This window comes from Podarcis gaigeae (assembly GCF_964106915.1).
Source record: "Podarcis gaigeae genome assembly, chromosome: 3".
Classification (NCBI taxonomy): Eukaryota; Metazoa; Chordata; class Lepidosauria; order Squamata; family Lacertidae; genus Podarcis; species Podarcis gaigeae.
In genome coordinates this window covers 121,385,312-121,409,264 of record NC_139680.1, presented here as the reverse complement: position 1 = coordinate 121,409,264, position 23,953 = coordinate 121,385,312, and the positions used below count along the sequence as shown (strand labels likewise).

The 23,953-nt window shown below is 49.5% G+C and overlaps 1 protein-coding gene and 1 long non-coding RNA gene across 3 annotated transcripts in view; one reads left to right on the top strand and one right to left on the bottom strand.

The window, feature by feature from the left end:
- Window positions 1–2,528, bottom strand: part of KIF3C (kinesin family member 3C) — a 45,049-nt gene extending 42,521 nt beyond the window's left edge. The window contains exon 1 of one of the 2 annotated variants that reach the window (XM_083733308.1): window positions 438–2,528. In XM_083733308.1, coding sequence (XP_083589434.1) covers window positions 438–1,847 — 1,410 coding nt within the window. In that variant the 5' untranslated portion in view covers window positions 1,848–2,528. The remainder of the gene's footprint in view (window positions 1–437) is intronic. The other variant, XM_083733307.1, reaches the window with a different exon arrangement.
- Window positions 1–23,953, top strand: part of LOC310842222 — a 274,827-nt gene that overhangs the window by 140,440 nt on the left and 110,434 nt on the right. The gene's annotated exons all lie outside the window — the stretch shown is intronic.

Genomic DNA, 23,953 nt, shown 5'->3' with positions numbered 1-23,953 from the left:
TGTTCATCTGAGTAATGGGCCTGGATACACTTGAGGGAGCTGGGGATGTTTAGCCTGGAAAAGAGGAGACTGAAAGATGAAATGAGAGCCATCTTCAGATATTGGAAGACAGTGCAAGCTTGTTTTCTCCTGTTCTGGAAGGAAGGACCCCAACCAATGGGTTCAAATGACAATGGAGGAGGTTCAACATGAGGAAGAACCTTCTGACAACAAGAGATGTCTCCCTCAAAAGGTGGCCTTAAACAGAGGCTGGGCAGCCATCTGTCAGGGATCTGTCAGCTATGATCCCTGCACTGCAGGAGGTTTGTAGGGCCACTTCCAACTCTACCATTCTACAGTTCCATGAATACAGGGTCCAGCCTTGCAGGGCTGGTGTGGGGGCTGTGCAGTTGCTGCGTGCATGTGCAAAGCGCCACCTAGAAACAGCCGAGCCTTACCTTGTACTTTGTGGCCAGGAGTTGCGTGGCCTCCTGCTCCTTCCGCAGCTCCTCGATCATCTTCTCCTTCTCCTGCAGCAGCTTCTGCTTCTCCTCGCTCACCAGACTGTGGTCGTCCTGGATGGCTGCCTTCTCCTCCTCCAGCCTCTCCTCCTGCTCCTTCAGGTAGTTCTTCATGTCCTTCTCCAGACCCCCGTCCTCCTCTCCGTCCTCCGCCTCGGGGGTCCCTTCCCCTCCGGCCGACTTCTTCCTCCGGCTGTTCCTCCTCCTCTTCTTGCTCAGCATCCCTCTCTTCTCCAGCTGGGCCTTCAGCCGGGTGATCTCCTCCTGGAACTCCCGCAGGAGCGTGTCCTTGGGGTCCTCGTTGACCCGCGGCTTGTTCTTGATGTTCTTGGCCCTGTTGGCGAAGCGCAGCGTGGAGAGGCTCTCGTCGTAGCTGTGCGAGGCCGGGCCCAGCGTGGCCACCATGATGGTCTTGGCGTTCCCGCCCAGGGAGTCCTGCAGCAGGCGGGTGAGCTTGGAGTCCCGGTAGGGGATGTGGGTGCTCTTGCCGTCCACCAGGGCCGAGATGACGTTGCCCAGGGCGGAGAGAGACAGGTTGATCTTGGAGGCCTCCTTGGGGCGCTCCCCCTGGGTGCCCATCTTGCTCTGGCGCTCGCTCCCGGCCAGATCTACCAGGTTCAGCTTCCCCACGCGGATGTGGTCCTCCCCGTCAGGACCCTCCTCGCTGCACTCCACTGTGATGACGAAGATGGCGTGTGAGCGGGAGCTGTACTCGTTCATGTTGGTGCTGCCGACCGAGCGTGCCTGGTTGCCCAGGTTCATGACGTGCTCAATCTCCTTGACATTCTTGGTCACGAAGGAGGACAGGTCCTTGATGTAGACGCCGGTCTCCGGGTTCTCCTTCAGCTCCATCTTCTTGCTCTGGTCCTTGGCCAGCAGATCCCGGATCTCTTCCTGGTAGATCTCCAGGTAGGAGGCCCTCACCAGGTACTGCTGGTTCTGCGAGCGGGAGATGTGGGTGAAGATGTGCTCGAAGGAGATGGGGATGATGCCCCTCTTCTCCGGGTCGGCCCAGGCACCTTGCATGGTGTAGGTCTTGCCCGTGCCCGTCTGCCCGTAGGCAAAGATGGTCCCGTTGAAGCCCTGCAGCACCGAGTCAATCAGCGGGCGCACGGTCTCGTCGTACAGGTCGGCCTGCTTGGAGCTGGCGTCGTAGACGGCGTCGAAGGTGAAGGTCTTGGCCAGCTCCCCCGGGGAGGCCTTGGGGTTCCGGATGGTCACCTGCCCCAGCTTGACATCCAGGTCCAGGATCCGTTCGTAGCCTGCCGCCTCCTCCTTCCGGTGCATCGGCCGGCAGCGCACCACCACCTTCAGGGCCTCGCTGCTCTTGGGCGGCCGGGTGGCCATGGCGCCTCCCTTGCCCCTGGCGGGCTCCCCCTCGACCTGTGGCTGTCAGGGGGGCGGGCTGGGCATGGGGGCTTCTCCTGCCTCGGTCTGCTGCTGCTGCTGCGACACTGGCACTGCTGCTGACAGGAGACTGCTGCGGCGACGGCTAGCGGTCCCCTCGCTGGGCACAATGGATGCGGCTAGGCGTGACCCGCTCCGGGCATCCCGCCGCAGCCCTGGAGCGCCCTGAGCCACCCATCCTGGCGCATCCCGCCGCTGGGCAAAGCTGGGCTGGGCTGGGGGGGAGATCTTCAGCCCGCCCCTCTTGTTTTGGAGAGCTGGGCTGGCTGGCTGGCTGGCTGGCCTCGCCTCCTACCTTCGCGCGGGGCAAGCTGGCTGCCTGGCTGCCCGCCTAGTGCCGGCGCCTCCTCCCGAGGTGACCCACCGGCGGTTCCAGGCGGCGTCGCGGCCGGGCAAGGCTCCGGGCTCCCCGGGCGGGAGCCTCATTCATTGCAGCTCAGCAGAAGCAGCTGCTGCCTCCGCGGATGCGAGAGAATGAAGGAGCAAAACAGGAGGGAGGGGGGAGATGCTGATGCTGCCGAGCGGGGCGGGGGGGGGAGGGGGGAGGGAGGGGGAGGGGTGGCTCCCTCTTGTCCCCAGACCCCGCCCACCACAGCCCCTCCTGCCCGCCTGGCCCCGCCCCTGCCTCGCAAAGCACGCCGGGGGATGGAGTCCAACCTTTGTTGCAGGCTGCGCGCCGGAGGGATGCAGCGGCGGAGAGGGATGCGCGGCGGATGGTACCCAAGGGCCGAGGATGGGCAGCGCTCGGCAGCGGGAAAACTCCCGGCTGCTGGAGGCAGGGGCTGAGAAGGGTGGGAGCTGGCAGCGGGGTGTAGTGGTTAGAGTGCTCTTCTTAGGACCTATAATAAGAATAATAATACAGTGGTACCTCGGGTTAAGTCCTTAATTCGTTCCGGAGGTCCGTTCTTAACCTGAAACTGTTCTTAACCTGAAGCACCACTTTAGCTAATGGGGCCTCCCGCTGCTGCTGCGCCGCCGATTTCTGTTCTCATCCTGAAGCAAAGTTCTTAACATGAAGCACTATTTCTGGGTTAGCGGAGTCTGTAACCTGAAGCGTATGTAACCCGAGGTACCATTGTAATAATAATAATTTATTATTTATACCCCGCCCATCTGGCCAAGTTTCCCCAGCCACTCTGGGTGGCTCCCAATCAAGTGTTAAAAACAATACAGCATTAAATATTAAAAACTTCCCTGAACAGGGCTGCCTTCAGATGTCTTTTAAAGATAAGATAGCTGCTTATTTCCTTCACATCTGAAGGGAGGGCGTTCTGCAGGGTGGGCAGCACCACCGAAAAGGCCCTCTGCCTGGTTCCCTGTAATTTGGTTTCTTGCAGTGAGGGAACCGCCAGAAGGCCCTTGGAGCTGGACCTCAGTGTCCGGGCAGAACGATGGGGGTGGAGACGCTCCTTCAGGTATACAGGATCAAGGCCATTCAGGGCTTTAAAGGTCAGCACCAACACTTTGAATTGTTCCCGGAAACGACCTGGAAGAGACCGGGTTTCGCATCCCGTCCCTTGACCATGGAGTGACCTGGGGCCAGTATTCACCTCAGCTTAGGTTCTTCAACTGCCTCGCAGGGTTAATGTAAGGACTGAATGATTGTCTCTGGGCATATTTTGGGCACAGTCTGTGCATGTGGCCTCTCCTCTGGGTGCCCCTTTAAAACACCACCATCATTTATGGGTCTCCCTTGGCTGGCATGTTGGGGGTTGTGAACCCTGATCCCAGGCCGGCAGCCTTATCATGGCGAGTGCGGGAAACAGGCTGATCTGGGTTTTGCAGCAGAGGAAAAGACAAGCAGGTGTCACTCACAAGGCATGATCTGCCAGGAAGGCGAATGGCCGCTGTGGGCCTTGGGTCTGATCCTGCTGCCAGGTTCCCCTTGTGCTCTCATGAATTTCTTCTGCACAGGTTCAAAGGGCAGGTGAAGTTTATCGGTGGAACATTAATTAATGTAAGGAGGGAGGAAGATGCCATCAGAATTGCCCTTGCATTTCCCACAGCAGGTCTCCTCCACATATATCTCAGGCCTTCTCTGTAGCAGCAGAGGCAACGTCGGGGAAGGATGCTCGGAGGTTGCGGAGCATTTGAAAAACTAGCTTTTCTTATTTATCTGTGGGTTAAACCACAGAGCCTAGGGCTTGCCGATCAGATGGTCGGCGGTTCGAATCCCCGCGACGGGGTGAGCTCCCGTTGCTCGGTCCCTGCTCCTGCCAACCTAGCAGTTCAAAAGCACGTCAAAGTGCAAGTAGATAAATAGGTGCCGCTCCGGTGGGAAGGTAAACGGCGTTTCCATGCGCTGCTCTGGTTCGCCAGAAGCGGCTTAGTCCTGCTGGCCACATGACCCGGAAGCTGTACGCCAGCTCCCTTGGCCAGTAAAGCGAGATGAGTGCTGCAACCCCAGAGTCGGCCACGACTGGACCTAATGGTCAGGGGTCCCTTTACCTTTACCTTTAAGCACACACAAACACACCATCCTTCAGCAGAAATGTTCAGGGTTGTTTATGGTACACCATCAACGTCATCACCAAAATATGCCATTGTTATAATAATATTATATTCATTATTCTTCTCTCTCTCTCTCTCTCTCTTCCTTCCTTTCCCTTTTTATTTTTTCTTTCCAACTCCATTCCCTTTTCAATTAAACATTTCTTTTATTTCAGTGTATTATAAAAAAATACTTTGCCTTGGGCACGAACTTTTGTATATCTTTGAACAATAAATACCACACACACGTATTTACTATATATATCACTGATAAAAACAAACATAGGAGCATTGGGCGCTGCTCGTCCACCTAGTTCAGTGTTGCCCACACTCATTGGCAGCAGTGGAGACACCAGCTGCACTTGAACCCAGGCCCTTCTTCATGAAGAGTGGATTGCCTGCCCACAGAGCTACAGCCCTTCCCATGCCAAACAACATCAACCAAAGCAGGAGGGGGGCAGAATCAGCCTAAAAACAGCTCCCCCAAAAATGGTACTGCAATAATCCCACCATACATTCAAGGTTCAGAGACAGGGGAGGCGAGGGGCAGAGGGGAGAGTCTGGGTCGCTCGGTGGTCTAGCCTTGGAGAAAAAACTCTCTTGAGACACCCGGCACACTGCACCAGCCGCTGAGCCTTCTGGGAAATTGGAGTTTGGCACACTCTCCAATTTGGGTTTCTGGAAAGCAAAACCCTGACTTTTCAGAGAGAATTTCCCTTCCCTTCCCTCCCCCTCCCCTTTCATGAAGATCACCCGCTCTGAGACCCCACAGCTCATTCTCCCCTGGCCTCCTCGCTGGCCCAAGGAGGACCAATTCAGCCAGCTAGCCCTGGGGATCATCTAATGGATTTTTGAAATTTTTTGTTATTCATGTTTTAATACTGTATTTTATGCTGCTTTTATAATTAAGTGTTTTAAAGTGTTTTAAATTAGCCGCCCTGGGCCCGGTTTTTGAACCGGGAAGGGCGGGGTATAAATAATTTTTTATTATTATTATTATTACAGTCCTACCTCGGGTTATAGCTGCTTCAGGTTGAGTTTTTTCGGGATACAGACCACCGAAAACTGGAAGTAGCGGAATGGGTTGCTTCCGGGTTTTGGCAGTCACGCATGTGCAGAATCGCTAAATTGCGGTTTGCGCATGCACAGAAGCGCCAAATTGCAACCTGTGCGTGCGCAGACGCGGCGCTGCGGGTTGCGAATGCTGTGGGTTGCGAATGTGCATCCCGCACGGATCATGTTCGCAGCCCGAGCGTCCACTGTATTATTATTAATTTCCCCAGCGTCAAGGGAGAGCTGCGCCATCCCCGGCAAGAGAGCAAGGAGACATTTGCAGTCACCCAGAAAAAGACAAGTGTCGGCAGGCAGAAGTGGGCGAGGGATGGAGCCGGCCTGTGGAAGCCTGAATCCCAGGAGAGGAGTGCCAGGGCCGCCTCCCCGCCCCCTCGCCAGGCCCTGCCAGCTTTGCCAGGCACAGTTAAGCCTGGGAGAGGCTGCGTTCCCACTCCCTCCCCCAGCCGCCCCCCCTCCTGCTACCAAGTCAACACATTGGGAAGGAGGGGAAGTTGCAGTCGCTCCCGCTTCCATCGCCAGTCGATGGGTGACCTTTTCCTTCATGATGATAGGGAGGTCTTTGTGTGCCACATTCACCACTTCCTTCACTGGGTGCAGGGGTTTTATTTTCAGTACAAACAGGATTCCCTTTTTTTCACCCACCCACCCATGTTCTCCGAGACACGGATGGGAGAAAAAAAGGAGAAGGAGGACATTCTGGGATCAACTCAGAAACTGGGATGGCTTCTGTAATTCCGGGACTGTCCCTGGAAAATAGGGGCACTTGGAGGGTATGTGACAACAGCAGCAACAATTTATTTATACCCTGCCCATCTGGCTGGGTTTCCCCAGCCACTCTGGGCAGCTCCCAACAGAATACAGCGAACGCTCGGGTTGCGAATGTGATCCGTGCTGGAGGCACGTTCGCAATCCGCAGCAGTGCGTCTGCACAAGTGCGGGTTGCAATTCGGCGCTTTCGCACGTGCGTAAAAAAACACGAAAAAAACGAAGATCATGGCCACTGGGCCCATCACCTCCTGGCAAACAGAAGGGGAAGAAATGGAGGCAGTGAGAAATTTTACTTTCTTGGGCTCCATGATCACTGCAGATGGTGACAGCAGTCACAAAATTAAAGGACGCCTGCTTCTTGGGAGAAAGGCGATGGCAAACCTAGACAGCATCTTAAAAAGCAGAGACATCACCTTGCCAACAAAGGTCCGTATAGTTCAAGCTCTGGTTTCCCCAGTAGTGATGTATGGAAGTGAGAGCTGGACCATCAAGAAGGCCAAAGAATTGGTGCTTTTGAATTCTGGTGCTGGAGGAGACTCTGGAGAGTCCCATGGACTGCAAGAAGATCCAGCCTCTCCGTTCTGAAGGAAATCAGCCCTGAGTGCGCACTGGAAGGATAGATCCTGAAGCTGAGGCTCCAGTACTTTGTTTTTTTTAATAAATTTTTTATTAAATTTTCCATCTTTAAAAGACAAAACAACAACAACAAACAAACAAACAAACACATAAAATCATATTTTCGTAACCTCATTTTCATAAGCCTCTTTTCTCAGACTTCCCCGTACCTTCCCCTTTTTGCATCCTTATTTTACAATTGTTCAGCAACCCTTTTAATCAATTAAATTTTAAATTTGTTCTCCTTTTCAATTTCACCCTAAATCATAAAAAAATTTGCCGCTGCAATTATACCTCTTCCTTTCCCTTAACATTTTAGCACTCTTCAATTTTATAGCAGTTCTTAAGATATATTTTAAACTTCTTCCAATCTTCCTCCACAGTCTCTTTCTCTTGGTCACGGATTCTGCCAGTCATTTCTGCCAGTCCCATAAAGTCGATCACTTTCGCCTGCCACTCTTCCAGCGTGGGTAGCTCTTGTGTCTTCCAATACTTTGCTAGAAGAATCCTTGCTGCCGTTGTGGCGTACATAAAAAAGATCTTATCCCTCCTCGACACCAATTGGCCGACCATACCCAAAAGAAATGCCTCTGGTTTCTTATGAAAAGTACATTTAAGTACTTTCTTAATTTCATTATAAATCAGTTCCCAGAAGGCCTTAATCTTTGGGCAGGTCCACCAAAGGTGGAAAAAGGTACCTTCGGTCTCATTACATTTCCAGCATTTATTATTGGGCAGATGATAAATCTTCGCAAGCTTGACTGGGGTCATGTACCACCTGTAAATCATTTTCATAATGTTTTCTCTTAAGGCATTACATGCCGTAAATTTAATGTCTGTGGTCCATAACTGCTCCCAGTCAGCAAACATAATGTCATGACCTATGTCCTGTGCCCATCTAATCATGGCTGATTTCACTGTCTCATCAATTGTATTCCACTTCAAGTTATACATCCTTGATAAATTCTTAGTATTGGGTTCTAACAATTCTGTTTCTAATTTCGATTTTTCCACCTGGAAACCAACTTTCCTGTCTTGTTTATAAACCTCCATTATTTGAAAATAATGGAGCCAATCTTGTGCCTTGGACTTTATTTTCTCGAAACTTTGTAATTTAAGTTCACCACTTTCTTGTTCTAAAATTTCCCAATATTTTGGCCAATTGGTTTTCATATTAAGTTTCTTCACCTCCTTAGCCTCCATTGGTGAGAGCCACCTGGGAGTTTTATTTTCCAATAAGTCCTTATACCGAATCCAAACATTAAACAGTGCTTTCCTGACAATATGATTTTTAAAACCCTTGTGCGCTTTGACCTTGTCATACCAAATATATGCATGCCAACCGAACCTATTATCAAATCCTTCCAAATCTAAAATGTCTGCATTTTCAAGAAGTAGCCAGTCTTTCAACCAGCAGAAAGCTGCCGCTTCATAGTACAGTTTCAAGTCTGGCAGGGCAAACCCCCCTCGTTCTTTAGAGTCAGTAAGTATCTTAAAATTTATTCTGGGCTTTTTGCCCTGCCAGACAAATTTGGATATATCTTTCTGCCACTTCTTGAAACAGTCCAGTTTGTCCACAATTTGTAATGTCTGAAACAAAAATAACATTCTAGGCAATACATTCATTTTAATCACTGCAATTCGACCTAACAAGGAAAGCTTCAGGTTCGACCATATTTCTAGATCTTTCTTTATCTCTGTCCAGCACTTGTCATAGTTGTCTCTAAATAAGTTTACATTCTTAGATGTCATATTAACCCCCAGGTATTTTACTTTTTTAGCCACTTTTAACCCAGTTTCCTCTTGGAATCTCTCTCTTTCACCATCTGTTAGATTTTTTACCAGTACCTTAGTTTTTTGTTTATTCAGCTTGAATCCTGCGACCTGACCAAAGGTTCGAATTAATTCTAGGACTCTTTTTGTACTAGTGTCTGGCTCTTGCAAAGTCAGTACTAAATCATCTGCAAAAGCCTTCAGTTTATAATGTCTGGCTCCGACCTGAACTCCTTTCACCAGCTGGTCCCCCCTAATCATATTTAATAAAACCTCCAGGACCGATATAAATAATAATGGGGATATTGGGCACCCCTGCCGTGTCCCTTTTTCAATAGGTAATCCATCAGTAACCACATTGTTTACAATTAACTTTGCCTGAGGCTCCAGTACTTTGGCCACCTCATGAGAAGAGAAGACTTCCTGGAAAAGACCCTGATGTTGGGAAAGATGGAGGGCGCAAGGAGAAGGGGACGATGGAGGACGAGATGGTGGGATGAGATGGTTAGACAGCGTTCTCGAAGCTACAAACATGAGTTTGACCAAACTGCAGGAGGCAGTAGAAGACAGGAGTGCCTGGCGTGCTCTGGTCCAGGGGGTCAGGAAGAGGCGGACACAACTAAACGACTAAACAACAACAACAACAAAGAACGATTTAGCGCTTATGCGCATGCGCAACTGCTGAAACCCGGAAGTAATGCATTCCAGTACTTCCAGGTTTCGGCAGGTCTGTAACCCAAAAAAACGCAACCTGAAGCATCTATAAGACGAGGTATGACTGTATTTAAAATAGAATCAAACATTAAAAGCTTCCCTCAACAGGGCTGCCTTCAGATGTCTTCTGAAAGTCAGATAGCTGTTTATTTCCTTGACATCTGGTGGGAGGGCATTCCACAGGGCGGGTGCCACCACCGAGAAGGCCCTCTGCCTGGTTCCCTGTAACCCCACTTCTCGCAATGAGGGAACCACCAGAAGGCCCTTGGCGCTGGACCTCAGTGTCCGGGCTGAATGATGGGGGTGGAGATGCTCCTTCAGGTATACTGGGCTGAGGCCGTTTAAGGCTTTAAAGGTCAGCACCAACACTTTGAATTGTGCTCGGAAACGTACTGGGAGCCAGTGTAGGTCTTTCAAGACCGGTGTTATATGGTCTCGGCAGCCGCTCCCAGTCACCAGTCTAGCTGCCGCATTCTGGATTAGTTGTAGTTTCCAATTTAGCTTCAAAGGTAGCCCCATGTAGAGCGCATGGCAGTAGTCCATGCGGGAGATAACCAGAGCATGCATCACTCTGGCCAGACAGTCTGCAGACAGGGAGGGTCTCATCCTGCGTACCAGATGGAGCTGGGATACAGCTATATATATAATCAGGTAGTATATAAATTTCATGAAATAAATGTCCAGAAATGAACCTGGGCCCTTCTGCATGCATAGCAGATGTTCTGCCCCCTGAGCTATGGTGGTCGTTCTGCAAGGGCAACCCTTCATTCCCTCGCTCACTCCTCTCCCTGCCTGGCCCACCGGGGGGGGGGGGGGCGGGGCGGCCTCTGCATCAGACCTTGTTGAGCATCATTCCAGCATTGGGTGGGGAGGGGTCTTCTCCCGGGTGGGACTGGCCTCTGGCCCTGCTGCCAAGGGGGTGTGGGGGTGCTTGGCAAAGAGCTTTGCAGTTGGGATTAAACCCAGCCAAGTCTCACCCCCCTGTGTGCTTCCTCAGAAGAGGAGATTATCCCCTCCGTTAATCAATTAATTAATTATTTGGGGAGTGGAGGTGGGGGGAGGTATCTTTTCCTAACCACCGCATTCCAGAAATGTGCTCCAATGTAAACTGGGGCTGGCACAGCAAAGCCCTGGGTGGGAGCTGCAATGATGGCCAGAGGGCTGTGGACAAAGTCCGGTGGCATGACCAGGGGCCCACCAGGGGAGCAGGAGGGCTGGGGGGAATCGTGTCCTCAGTTGACTCTGCCTTCTGGGACTGGGGCCAAATGTGGGAGTTAGAAAGAGGAAGGATGGGGGGGGGGCGGATCAGTGAGGCTCCGTGGGTGGTCCAACGCAGACTGGCAGGAAGGAGCAACCCCAGATCACCTGGCAGGGGCATCGCAGCTTCCGTGCTCCTACTGCCCACCCCCGCCATGTGCTGGAATGGGAATCAGCATGAAGCCCGCTGCCCCAGTGCCATAAGGAAGCAGAGCATTAATGCACTCTCCCAGGAACCAATTTAGGAGCAGGGAAACAAATAACTGATGTATGTGTAGCGGGGTGAAGACATGAGAAGAGCTGTGCTGGATCAGGCCGGTGGCCGATCTGGTCGTGCATCCTGTTTTCAGTGGCCAACCAAATGCCTGTGAGAAAGCAGGACTGTGGAACTCCCCCGCCACAGGAGGCAGCGATGGCCCCCAAGGCTTCAAAAGAGGATTAGACAAATTCATGGAGAAAGAAAGGGCTTTGGGTGGCTACTAGCCCTAAGAACAATTCAAAGTGTTGGTGCTGACCTTTAAAGCCCTAAATGGCCTCGGTCCAGTATATCTGAAGAGGCGTCTCCACCCCCATTGTTCTGCCCGGACACTGAGGTCCAGCGCCGAGGGCCTTCTGGCGGTTCCCTCTGTGCAAGAAGCTAAGTTACAGGGAACCAGGCAGAGGGCCTTCTCGGTGGTGGCGCCCGCCCTGTGGAACGCCCTCTCACCAGATGTCAAAGAGATAAACAACTACAGTGGTACCTCGGGTTAAGAACTTAATTCGTTCTGGAGGTCCGTTCTTAACCTGAAACTATTCTTAACCTGAAGCACCACTTTAGCTAATGGGGCCTCCTGCTGTCGCTGTGCTGCTGCCGCGCAATTTCTGTTCTTATCCTGAAGCAAAGTTCTTAACCTGAGGTACTATTTCTGGGTTAGCGGAGTCTGTAACCGGAAGTGTCTGTAATCCGAGGTACCACTGTATCTGATGTTTAGAAGACATCTGAAGGCAGCCCTGTTTAGGGAATTTTTAAATGTTTGATGTTTTATTGTGTTTTTAATGTTCTGTTGGGAGCTGCCCAAAGTGGCTGGGGAAGTCCAGCCAGATGGGTGGGGCATAAATAAGAAATCATATATATATATATATATATATATATATATATATATATATATATATATATATTTGCTTTCGTAGATTTTCACGGGTACAGGAATGCAGGTTTTGGTGTCCTCGGGTGTCTTCCCGTGTAAAAGTTGGGGTGTCTAGGCGACGTTTCGACGAGGTCTCACTCGTCATCTTCAGGCTGGTGCTTTCGGCTTCTTGTTACTGGAACAGAGCGGGATCTCAATGTTTGAGTTCCTATAAATACTGTAGAGGGGGTGTGGTGTCTAGCCTCTAATGTTCTGGGCAGAGAGGAAGTTCCCAGGCTAGTGTGCCTTTTCTTCTTTTGTTCCTTAATTACTTGAGAGATACCTTGAGTGATTTCTTGAGTGATATCCTGAGTACCACTTAGGTGGGTCATTAGGTGTGGATTAGTTGCTAAAGTCTTTGTGTCTTGACCTCTTGAACTTTGTGAAGAGTTTTCCTGAGAAGATGGCTGTATTGCACTTAGTTGTGCTTTGGCTTGGCTTCGTGTATAGGGGCGAGCTGTGGTTTTGTGGCTTGTGTCAGCCAGATCTGTGTAGGGATTGCAGGGGGGTGCAGCATCCGGAGGTGCCACCATGGATTGGCTACTGGATGGTGTCAGTAATTCATCTGTGGAGAGGGTCTGGGTTTGGGTCTGGTGTGGTTGATTGGTGTTGGCGTTCTGTGTGCCTCTGGATCTGGTGTCAGTTTTTGTGGGGAGGGCTAATTTCCAGATGTCTGGCAAGCGGGATGTGTCGTCACGCTTGTTCATGTTGTGAGGGTGTTTCTCTATCTCGATGGCTTCCATGATTATTCTCTTGTGGTGATGTTCCGTGTTAAAGAGCAATTTGGAATCTGCAAAATTAATTTCGTGTCCTGTTTCTTTCATGTGTTGGAAAAGAGAGGAAGTTTGAAACCAATGCTTTAGACAAGTCAGAACACAAACCCAAACTTTGGCTCAGATATGTTGACGACACCTTTGTAATTTGGCCACACGGGAAGGAAAAACTGGATAGCTTCCTCACACATCTCAACAACTTACACCCCAAAATACAATTCACTATGGAAATAGAAGCCAACAACCAACTTCCCTTCCTTGACGTCCTAATCTACAAAAAACCTGATGGCTCCCTAGGACACACTATCTACCAGAAAAAAAACACACACCAACCGCTACTTACATGCACAATCACACCACCACCCTGCACAAATAAACTCCGTAGCCAAGACTCTCATCTCCAGAACCAAACGCCTGGCTGACAAAGACCACTTGACAACTGAGTTACAGAATCTCTCAAATGTGTTAATTGCCAATGGATACCAGCAAAACAGGATTACGAAGCTAATCCAAAAGGAAACACCCCCCAAAAACCAAGACACAGAAGAAAACAATGGCATGGCCCTCCTTCCTTATATCAAGGGCACTACAGATAAAATTAGCAAAATCCTCCATAAACACAATATCAAAACAGCCTTTTGCACCAACCAAAAAATAGCCAATATCCTCAGAAACCCCAAGGATAAAATCCAGATGGAAAACCAAGGGATCTATGAAATACCCTGCAAAGTCTGCCCAGCCACGTACATTGGACAAACAAACAGACGAATAAATGCACGTATCGCAGAACACAAGAATGCCGTCAAAAAAGAAGAAAAAACTTCCTCTCTTTTCCAACACATGAAAGAAACAGGACACGAAATTAATTTTGCAGATTCCAAATTGCTCTTTAACACGGAACATCACCACAAGAGAATAATCATGGAAGCCATCGAGATAGAGAAACACCCTCACAACATGAACAAGCGTGACGACACATCCCGCTTGCCAGACATCTGGAAATTAGCCCTCCCCACAAAAACTGACACCAGATCCAGAGGCACACAGAACGCCAACACCAATCAACCACACCAGACCCAAACCCAGACCCTCTCCACAGATGAATTACTGACACCATCCAGTAGCCAATCCATGGTGGCACCTCCGGATGCTGCACCCCCCTGCAATCCCTACACAGATCTGGCTGACACAAGCCACAAAACCACAGCTCGCCCCTATACACGAAGCCAAGCCAAAGCACAACTAAGTGCAATACAGCCATCTTCTCAGGAAAACTCTTCACAAAGTTCAAGAGGTCAAGACACAAAGACTTTAGCAACTAATCCACACCTAATGACCCACCTAAGTGGTACTCAGGATATCACTCAAGAAATCACTCAAGGTATCTCTCAAGTAATTAAGGAACAAAAGAAGAAAAGGCACACTAGCCTGGGAACTTCCTCTCTGCCCAGAACATTAGAGGCTAGACACCACACCCCCTCTACAGTATTTATAGGAACTCAAACATTGAGATCCCGCTCTGTTCCAGTAACAAGAAGCCGAAAGCACCAGCCTGAAGATGACGAGTGAGACCTCGTCGAAACGTCGCCTAGACACCCCAACTTTTACACGGGAAGACACCCGAGGACACCAAAACCTGCATATATATATATATATATATATTTGCTTTCGTAGATTTTCACGGGTACAGGAATGCAGGTTTTGGTGTCCTCGGGTGTCTTCCCGTGTAAAAGTTGGGGTGTCTAGGCGACGTTTCGACGAGGTCTCACTCGTCATCTTCAGGCTGGTGCTTTCGGCTTCTTGTTCCAGTAACAAGAAGCCGAAAGCACCAGCCTGAAGATGACGAGTGAGACCTCGTCGAAACGTCGCCTAGACACCCCAACTTTTACACGGGAAGACACCCGAGGACACCAAAACCTGCATATATATATATATATATATATATTTGCTTTCGTAGATTTTCACGGGTACAGGAATGCAGGTTTTGGTGTCCTCGGGTGTCTTCCCGTGTAAAAGTTGGGGTGTCTAGGCGACGTTTCGACGAGGTCTCACTCGTCATCTTCAGGCTGGTGCTTTCGGCTTCTTGTTACTGGAACAGAGCGGGATCTCAATGTTTGAGTTCCTATAAATACTGTAGAGGGGGTGTGGTGTCTAGCCTCCAATGCCCAGAACATTGGAGGCTAGACACCACACCCCCTCTACAGTATTTATAGGAACTCAAACATTGAGATCCCGCTCTGTTCCAGTAACAAGAAGCCGAAAGCACCAGCCTGAAGATGACGAGTGAGACCTCGTCGAAACGTCGCCTAGACACCCCAACTTTTACACGGGAAGACACCCGAGGACACCAAAACCTGCATATATATATATATATATATATATGAATGAAGACAGAAGTGCCTGGCGTGCTCTGGTCCATGGGGTCACGAAGAGTCGGACACGAATAAACGACTAAACAACAACAAATATATATATATATATCACACACCTCAAAGCTGTTTGCAAAAAGTCATGTGCCATCACCCAGGAGGGGGTTCAAGGACTCCCGGAATTCTCCAGCAGCCTCTTGCCCCCCCCTCCTCTGCTTCAGCCTCGGAGTCTGAACTGCTCCCTGTCACGGGCTCTTCTTGCTCACTAAACCCTGTTGCCACATCAGCATCCAGCCCCTCCTCCCCATCTTCTCCCTTCGACCTCTCTTCCATGTCCCACCACCAACCTTCTGGCTCTGAGCCTTCCTCCTCTGGGGTTCCCCTTGGGGGTTCCCTGGCTGGTGCCTCCCAGCACCCCTCTTTGTCCAGCCAGTCCTGTCATTTGGGGGTTCTGGGTATGGGAACAGATTCCACCTCTCCTGCTTGCAGCTGCCAACTGATTGAAGGGCCACCGGGGCTGAGACACTGCAGCCAAAAATGTCAATAATAAAGATGAAGTTTTGAATTGGTGTGAGGTGTTTTTGTGAACCTGTGAGGCTTAAATGAATCATAGAAAGAACCATGAGGGTCATCTAGTCCAACCCCCTGCAATTTGGGAATCTTTCACCCAACATGGGGCTCAAACCCACGACCCTGACGTTATAATAACAGCATTCTGTTTGATTCCACATACAAGCCATTTAGTTTGTTGTTGTTTAGTCGTTTAGTCGTGTCCGCCTCTTCGTGACCCCATGGACCAGAGTCCCACCATCTCGTCCTCTGTCGTCCCCTTCACCTTGTGCCCTCCATCTTTCCCAACATCTGGGTCTTTTCCAGGGAGTCTTCTCTTCTCATGAGATGGCCAAAGTCTTGGAGCCTCAGCTTCAGGATCTGTCCTTCCAGTGAGCACTCAGGGCTGATTTCCTTCAGAATGGAGAGGTTGGAATTTCTTGCAGTCCATGGGACTCTCCAGAGTCTCCTCCAGCACCAGAATTCAAAAGCATCCATTCTTCAGCCCCTTCATGGATCACTGCCTTGCCGTGGCGAAGGGGCTTGAAGAACTCAGAGAAGCTATGAGCTATGCCGCGCAGGGCCATCCAAGATGGACAGGTCATAGTGGAGAGTTTTGACTAAACATGATCGACCTGTGTATGCAACAACAGCAGCAAGAATACTCATCGCGAAGTATTGGAAGACACAAGATTTACCCACCCGGGAAGAATGGCAGATGAAATTGATGGACTATATGGAATTGGCGGAAATGACTGGCAGAATCCGAGACCAGGGAGAAGAGTTGGTGGAAGAAGATTGGAAGAAATTTAAAGACTATCTGCAGAAACACTGTAAAATTAATGAATGTTAAAGTGATGTTGGATTGAAATGAAGTGGTTTTACGAACAAGGTTAAAAAGAATATGTAAAAATGGATTGATAACCAGATGAAAATATAAAGTTATAATATGTTAAGACATAGAATTAAGATAAAAACAAAGAGGGGAAGGATTTGCTGAATTAACTATGTGAACTGGAATACAAAAAAGGGAGGTGTGAGGAGGTCAGGGAAATAAATAAATGAAATATAAGATCTGAAAAGAATGATTTGTTTTTAATTGTTTTTTCACTTTTCCTGTATTTTGTATTTTTATGTATTTTTGTATCTTTTCTATTTTTATTTTTTTCCTTCTTTTTATTCTGTAACTTCTTTTTATTTGTAAAACTTTAATAAATATCTTTTAAAAAAATAATAAACATGATCCACCTGGAGCAGGAACCAGCAAGCCACTCCAGTATCCCTGCCAAGAAAACTCCATGGACAAAGACAACAAGCCATTTCCTTACACACATAAAATGGAGGAAACGTTTTTCCTGCTTCCTAGAGTTCTTGCTGGGCTACAGCTCAGAGGCAGAATCCCTGATACCTCCAAGAGCTGGGGGTGGGGTCCTCGGCCTGAGACCCCAGGCAGCTGCTGCCAGTCAGGGTAGGCTGGCCTCATCTGGAAGACTGGGGAAGGCTGGTACTGAGCCAGAGAAACGGATGCTCTGAGGTTCCTTATTTCCCTTTACCCAACCAGGCATCTGGTCAGCTGCTGCCAGGATCATCTGGGGCTCCTTTGTTCGGATCCAGCTGCTGCAGGACTTCTGGCACTCTCATTTGCACCTGGGAAACTGGGGCCAGGATCACGGCTTGGGGGATGGAACTGATGAAGAATCGTCCCCACAAGGCCAGGCAAGCTGAGTCCGGGTTTTCAGCGCTTTTGGAGGTTCACGTTTTCTGAAGGCAGCTGCCCTCCATGGCTCTTTTCCCTCCGCCGCAAAGCAGCCTGCCCTTTTGTAAACCGACCCCGGGGGCCTTGGCGTGCCCCCCTCGCCCGGAAGCAACACTATCTGCCTCTGCTCTGCATCCTGCCACGGGTGGCTCCCAGCCAGGCATAGATTCCTTCCAAAAACACTTTTAGCAGATGTGCTGGGCTGGCCCTGCATCCTCCCTGCACACGGCCTAATTTTAGCACAGGCTTCTCTGCACCAGCCTCACCCCCTCCCTGCACTAGGACAGACACCTGGCCAAACAGGCAGTGAACATCTGGAGGGGGCTGTGGGGGGGCAATGGCGGGGGGGTTCAGCAATTGTGCATCTAGAAAGGATCTAGAAATCGCTGCATTGAAGGAATACAGAACAGTGTGAGGAAAGGAAAGGCAGAACCCCGGGGGGGGGGGGCGGTTTTCATTGGAAGACATAACACAGACCCTCCAAAGTCCCTATATATATATAATTTTTATTTTTTTTAAAAAAATTAGATGATCTTTATCGAATTTTTAGTTACATACTATACATAAACACACATTATATTTCACATTTGTTCTTGCCCTCCCAAGCTGACTTCCCTCCTTCCTTCTTCCGGCTTTTTTATGTTGTCTTTAACTTTACGCATTGTCTTTGTCCATTTTATACATAATTGTTGTTCTTCCATTTTTTCCATAAAACTTCTGAAAACAAACAAATCTTTCTATATATACAATTCTTGATGTCTGTCTATATTCATTTACAAATATTGTTCAACAATAGTCTTAATATACATTTTTAATTGATTTTGATATTATGATCCAATTAATTTCTTGTGTTTTCCCATTATGAAGTTTATTTCAGTTCTACTGAAATTATTAAATTTTCTAATTTACATTCGTTTAAACAACCCTAAATCAATGACCAGGGCTGTCTTTACGGGGGTGCAAGGGGTGTGGGGCACCTGGGCGCCAAATTCTGGGGGGCGCCAGGGGCCTGCCGCTGAAGCTGCCTAAGCTCTGCTTGGCAAGGGCTGCGTTGGCGAAGGCGGTGGGCAAGAGGACAGAGGAGCGCGCGAGCGGAGGACGAGGCGGCCTTTGGCGCACCCGAGGTGGTGGCGCAGGGAAGTGCACACAGGTGCTGTAGGGTTGCTGCTGCTGCCACCGCCACTGATCACCGCCCCACTCCCTGCCAAGTAGCCATCACCGGGTGATGTGAAGCACTGGGCGCATCACATGGCGCCTGCTTGGTGGTCATAGCCATACCAACAACTCGACCTGGCTGCAGAGAGAGCGTGAGGCCCGGCTGGCTGGCTGGCTGCGTGCACAGGAGACGGTGGGCGGCAGGAAGGAGGAGGTAACAGCAGCAGCTTCACATTTCTCATGGCATCCTCCTCTTAGTGGCCGCCACAGAGCATGCCTGTAAAGGTAAAGGGACCCCTGACCATTAGGTCCAATCATGGCCGATTCTGGGATTGCGGCGCTCATCTCGCTTTACTGGCTGAGGGAGCCGGCATACAGCTTCCAGGTCATGTGGCCAGCAGGACTAAGCCACTTCTGGCAAACCAGAGCAGCGCACAAAAACGCCATTTACCTTCCCTCCGGAGCGGTACCTATTTATCTACTTGCACTTTGACGTGCTTTCGAACTGCTAGGTTGGCAGGAGCTGGGACTGAGCAATGGGAGCTCACCCCGTCGCGGGGATTCGAACCGGCGACCTTCTGATCGGCAAGTCCTAGGCTCTGTGGTTTAACCCACAGTGCCACACGCATCCCCATACTTAAGTATAAGTATATTGTAAATAAATGAGCATATAAAAAAAAATGTGCTCTGGCGGCGCAGCGGCAGCAGGAGGCCCCATTAGCTAAACTGGTGCTTCAGGTTAAGAACGGACCTCCGGAACAAATTAAGTACTTAACCCGTGTATGTGTGTGTGTGTGTGTGTGTGTGTGTGTGTGTGTGTGTGTATATATATATATATATTTGCTTTCGTAGATTTTCACGGGTACAGGAATGCAGGTTTTGGTGTCCTCGGGTGTCTTCCCGTGTAAAAGTTGGGGTGTCTAGGCGACGTTTCGACGAGGTCTCACTCGTCATCTTCAGGCTGGTGCTTTCGGCTTCTTGTTACTGGAACAGAGCGGGATCTCAATGTTTGAGTTCCTATAAATACTGTAGAGGGGGTGTGGTGTCTAGCCTCCAATGTTCTGGGCAGAGAGGAAGTTCCCAGGCTAGTGTGCCTTTTCTTCTTTTGTTCCTTAATTACTTGAGAGATACCTTGAGTGATTTCTTGAGTGATATCCTGAGTACCACTTAGGTGGGTCATTAGGTGTGGATTAGTTGCTAAAGTCTTTGTGTCTTGACCTCTTGAACTTTGTGAAGAGTTTTCCTGAGAAGATGGCTGTATTGCACTTAGTTGTGCTTTGGCTTGGCTTCGTGTATAGGGGCGAGCTGTGGTTTTGTGGCTTGTGTCAGCCAGATCTGTGTAGGGATTGCAGGGGGGTGCAGCATCCGGAGGTGCCACCATGGATTGGCTACTGGATGGTGTCAGTAATTCATCTGTGGAGAGGGTCTGGGTTTGGGTCTGGTGTGGTTGATTGGTGTTGGCGTTCTGTGTGCCTCTGGATCTGGTGTCAGTTTTTGTGGGGAGGGCTAATTTCCAGATGTCTGGCAAGCGGGATGTGTCGTCACGCTTGTTCATGTTGTGAGGGTGTTTCTCTATCTCGATGGCTTCCATGATTATTCTCTTGTGGTGATGTTCCGTGTTAAAGAGCAATTTGGAATCTGCAAAATTAATTTCGTGTCCTGTTTCTTTCATGTGTTGGAAAAGAGAGGAAGTTTTTTCTTCTTTTTTGACGGCATTCTTGTGTTCTGCGATACGTGCATTTATTCGTCTGTTTGTTTGTCCAATGTACGTGGCTGGGCAGACTTTGCAGGGTATTTCATAGATCCCTTGGTTTTCCAACTGGATTTTATCCTTGGGGTTTCTGAGGATATTGGCTATTTTTTGGTTATATATATATGAAGTCACCAAGAGTGGCAGAGAGGCAGATGGGTGGGGTATAAATAGTAAAATTGTTATGGAATAGGAACTCCCTATTTTCATTAGAGAAATGTTGGAAGGTATGTACAACCTCAAAACACAGAACCGTAGAATTGGAGAGTTGGAAGGGGCCCTCAGGGGCCATCTAGACCAACCCCCTGCAATGCAGGAATCTCAGCTGAAGCATCCATGACAGCTGCTGGGAGAAGAAAGCGAGAGAAACCGGGAGGAATTAGGTGGCCAGAGATGGGGGTGGCTTGAAACAGAGGCAGGAAAACCAGGCAACCCAGTAAGCTGCAGAAATCGATAAGCATGATGAGAAGAGCTCGATTTAAAGTCTTGGCTGAGTCAGCAGAAAGAAAGGGGCAGGTTTTGGCTGCTTCCCAGAGAAGGAGCATGAGCGCATGATGCTGGGGCGAAAAGAAAGAGCGGAATCGCAGATAAGGCTCCGGAGCATTAAGCCTGCTGGGAGAAAGGAGGATGAGATTAGGGAGAGAAAGAAAAAGAGAAGAGGATCGCGAGGGTTTGGGAAGAAAGGCAAGGTTAATCTACGGGCTGCTTAAGCGGCTGGGCTCAGGGGACACGCAGGAGTCTCGTCAAACGGTGAAGCATGCAGAGCAAGGAGAAAGGATGATCCTGTCTGCACAAGAACACTCTCTCTCTCTCTCTCTCTCTGTGTGTGTGTGTGTGTGTGTGTGTGAAGAAATGAAGTTCCCTGGCTGAAACTCCCAGATTTTTTCTTTGTACTTGTGCTGGGCCCGGGGTAACCCAAGTAACGCGGTCCAGGTCCAGTCCCGAATCCAAGGATTCCACAAGGAGTCAGTCTGACAGGGTCAAGGCAGGAAACCAGGCTAGGTCAGGCACAGGGTCTCAGGCAGGTTCCAACAAGCAGCAATGTTGCTCTCGCAACCTGGGGCGGGGTCCGACAGCCTTTTATCTTAGTCGGGGTAACGGCCGGTCCTGATCCCCCGGCGACTCACCTCCCTGTTTTGCCCGGAGGTGAGCACTCCTCCTGCGAGTACTCAGGTCTCTCTTTCTCTCAGATCTCAGTCTCTGCAACTCATGAGACATTGGTGGGTTACTAGACCCAGAGGCCGCCTCAGCCTCCCCTAACCCAACCGGTACTGGAGCAGCTGTAGGTGATGGCCCAGTTGGAGGCAACGAGGTAACCCCCGCATCTGGAGCCAGGGCAGGCTCGGGCCCCTGTTTCGGCCCAGCTGGTGCTTGTTGCAGGGGAACCTGTGCAGACTGGGGCTCTTCAGGATCAGGCCCCAGACTTGGGTCAGGTGATGCCTGAGGCAAAGGATCCGGTGCAGACTGAGACTCCTCTGGTTCCGAGTCCGAGCCTGAGTCCCAGGCCATCACAGTACTTTACAGCTGATGTGGGAGGAATTGGGGTGCAGGGGGAGCAGATCAGAGCAGGTTCTGGGGAGGGAGGGCCTCACCCTGCGCTCCTGCGCTGCTTTTCCAACTCAAAATACATGGGGGATCTGGGTCAGGAAAACAGCTTGGTGGAGGGTGAAACCCGCCCCTCACCCTCCACTGTTTCTCTAAGCAAATTGGCACTGCCCTTCAAAACAACCTGAGCTTTTTGTATGTGTGTGTAATAATGTTTCCCTTATGTTTCCCTCCCCTTATGGTCTTGATTTATCAGCTACTTTAAAATGAGGCTGCATTTTAAACTGCATTTTAACCTGTATTTTAAATTGGTTCCCCCGCCCCCTCTTTTTCCCCTATTATGTTTTTACTGTGATTTTATCAGTGTTAGCCACCATGAGCCTGGCTCTGGCTGGGGAGGGCGGGGTATAAATAATTTTTTTTATTATTACCATTATTATTATATTTATTGAGGTTTTCAGTACAGTGGTACCTCAGGTTACATACGCTTCAGGTTACAGACTCTGCTAACCCAGAAATATTACCTCGGGTTAAGAACTTGCTTCAGGATGAGAACAGAAATTGTGCTTCGGCGGTGCAGCGGCAGCGGGAGGCCCCATTAGCTAAAGTGGTGCTTCAGGTTAAGAACAGTTTCAGGTTAAGAACGGACCTCCGGAACGAATTAAGTACTTAACCCAAGGTACCACTGTATTGCAAAACAACATGAAAAACAGAAAAACAGATATAAAATAAGGCAAAAGAGACAAACAAATAATGGACTGAGGCAGTTGACTCATCTGAGACTGACAGCAGCCATGCTAGTGTTTCATCCTGTTTATAGAATCATAGAATTGTAGAGTTGGGGGGGGGGAATCCCAGGGGTCATCTAGTCCAGCCCCCTGCAATGCTGGAATCTCAACTAAAGCATCCCTGGCAGGTGGCCATCAAAAAAACCTCCAGTGACGGAGAGCTCACCACCTTCCAAGGAATCCCACTTAAAGAAATGGCATTTACTTGTGTACAGTTGTGTTTAAAGCGGGGGGCATTTGCAAACATTTAATAGATTTATCAGTGGAAATGCTTTGATCTAAAAGGTCCCTTAACAGGCAGCCGTTCTTGACATTGTTCCCCTGCAAAGACTCACTGAGAAGGCGCCTCTTCTCCGCTCCAGGCCTGGGGAAGGGGAGGGGGCACCTCAGAGCAGCTCCAAAAAACAAAGGAAGCAGGATCCTTTTAAAAATCTTACTTTTAATTTTATTTATATACATTACAACAATAGTTCTACAATAATTCTAACATTTCGAACCTCGATTTCCTTCTCCCTCTTTCTGTGGTTCCTTGCATCTATTTTCACATTCTCTGCATGCTCCGAGTTATCTTAACTTATTCTTTTAATCATCTGTTCTCATATTTATTTTTGAAACTGCAGGTTTTTACAATCATCCTGCCAATGTCTTAATCTGTTTACAGTTTATTTGTAAATATTCAATAAACCATTTCCATTCCTTTACAAATGTTTAGCGACTTGATTTCTTGTTCTTCCAGTAAGCTTCGCCATTTCTGCAGAGTCCCTTAGTTTCAGCATCCATTCTTCTTTTGTTGCAACATCTTCTTTCCATTTGGGGGCAAATAACATTCTTGCAGCTGTAGCTGCAGACATAAATTGGAGAACAGCTTTTATCTAAGGTGTCCTGGGCTTTGAAGACACTCGAACTCAGGACTAAAGGGAGAAATAGGCACGTTTGGCAAACCCTCACCATGATCAACTCCCGTCCGGAAACCAATGTCCCCACTGTGGAAGGACGTGTGGGTCCAGAATTGGCCTCCACAGTCACTTACAGACTCATTGTTAAAACCGTGTTCATGGAAGACCATCTTCCCTGGTTACGAGGGGTCGCCAAAGGTGTCATCTGCCATTCCCTGTATCTCCTGGCCTGACAGTGCCACTTGCCCATGCATTATGGCCAGAGCTGGATGTGCTCACCTCTGCCATGCCATCACCTGGAAGAACTGGTGATTTGCAAGGGGTGCGGGTGGTGCTGTGGGTTAAACCACAGAGCCTAGGACCCTGCAACGTTGCTTGATCCCTGCTCCTGCCAACCTAGCAGTTCGAAAGGACGTCAAAGTGCAAGGAGATCAATAGGTACCGCTCTGGCGGGAAGGTAAACGGCGTTTCTGTGCACTGCTCTGGTTCACCAGAAGCGGCTTAGTCCTGCTGGCCACATGACCCGGAAGCTGTACACCGGCTCCCTTGGCCAATAAAGTGAGATGAGCACCGCAACCCCAGAGTCGGCCACAACTAGACCTAATGGT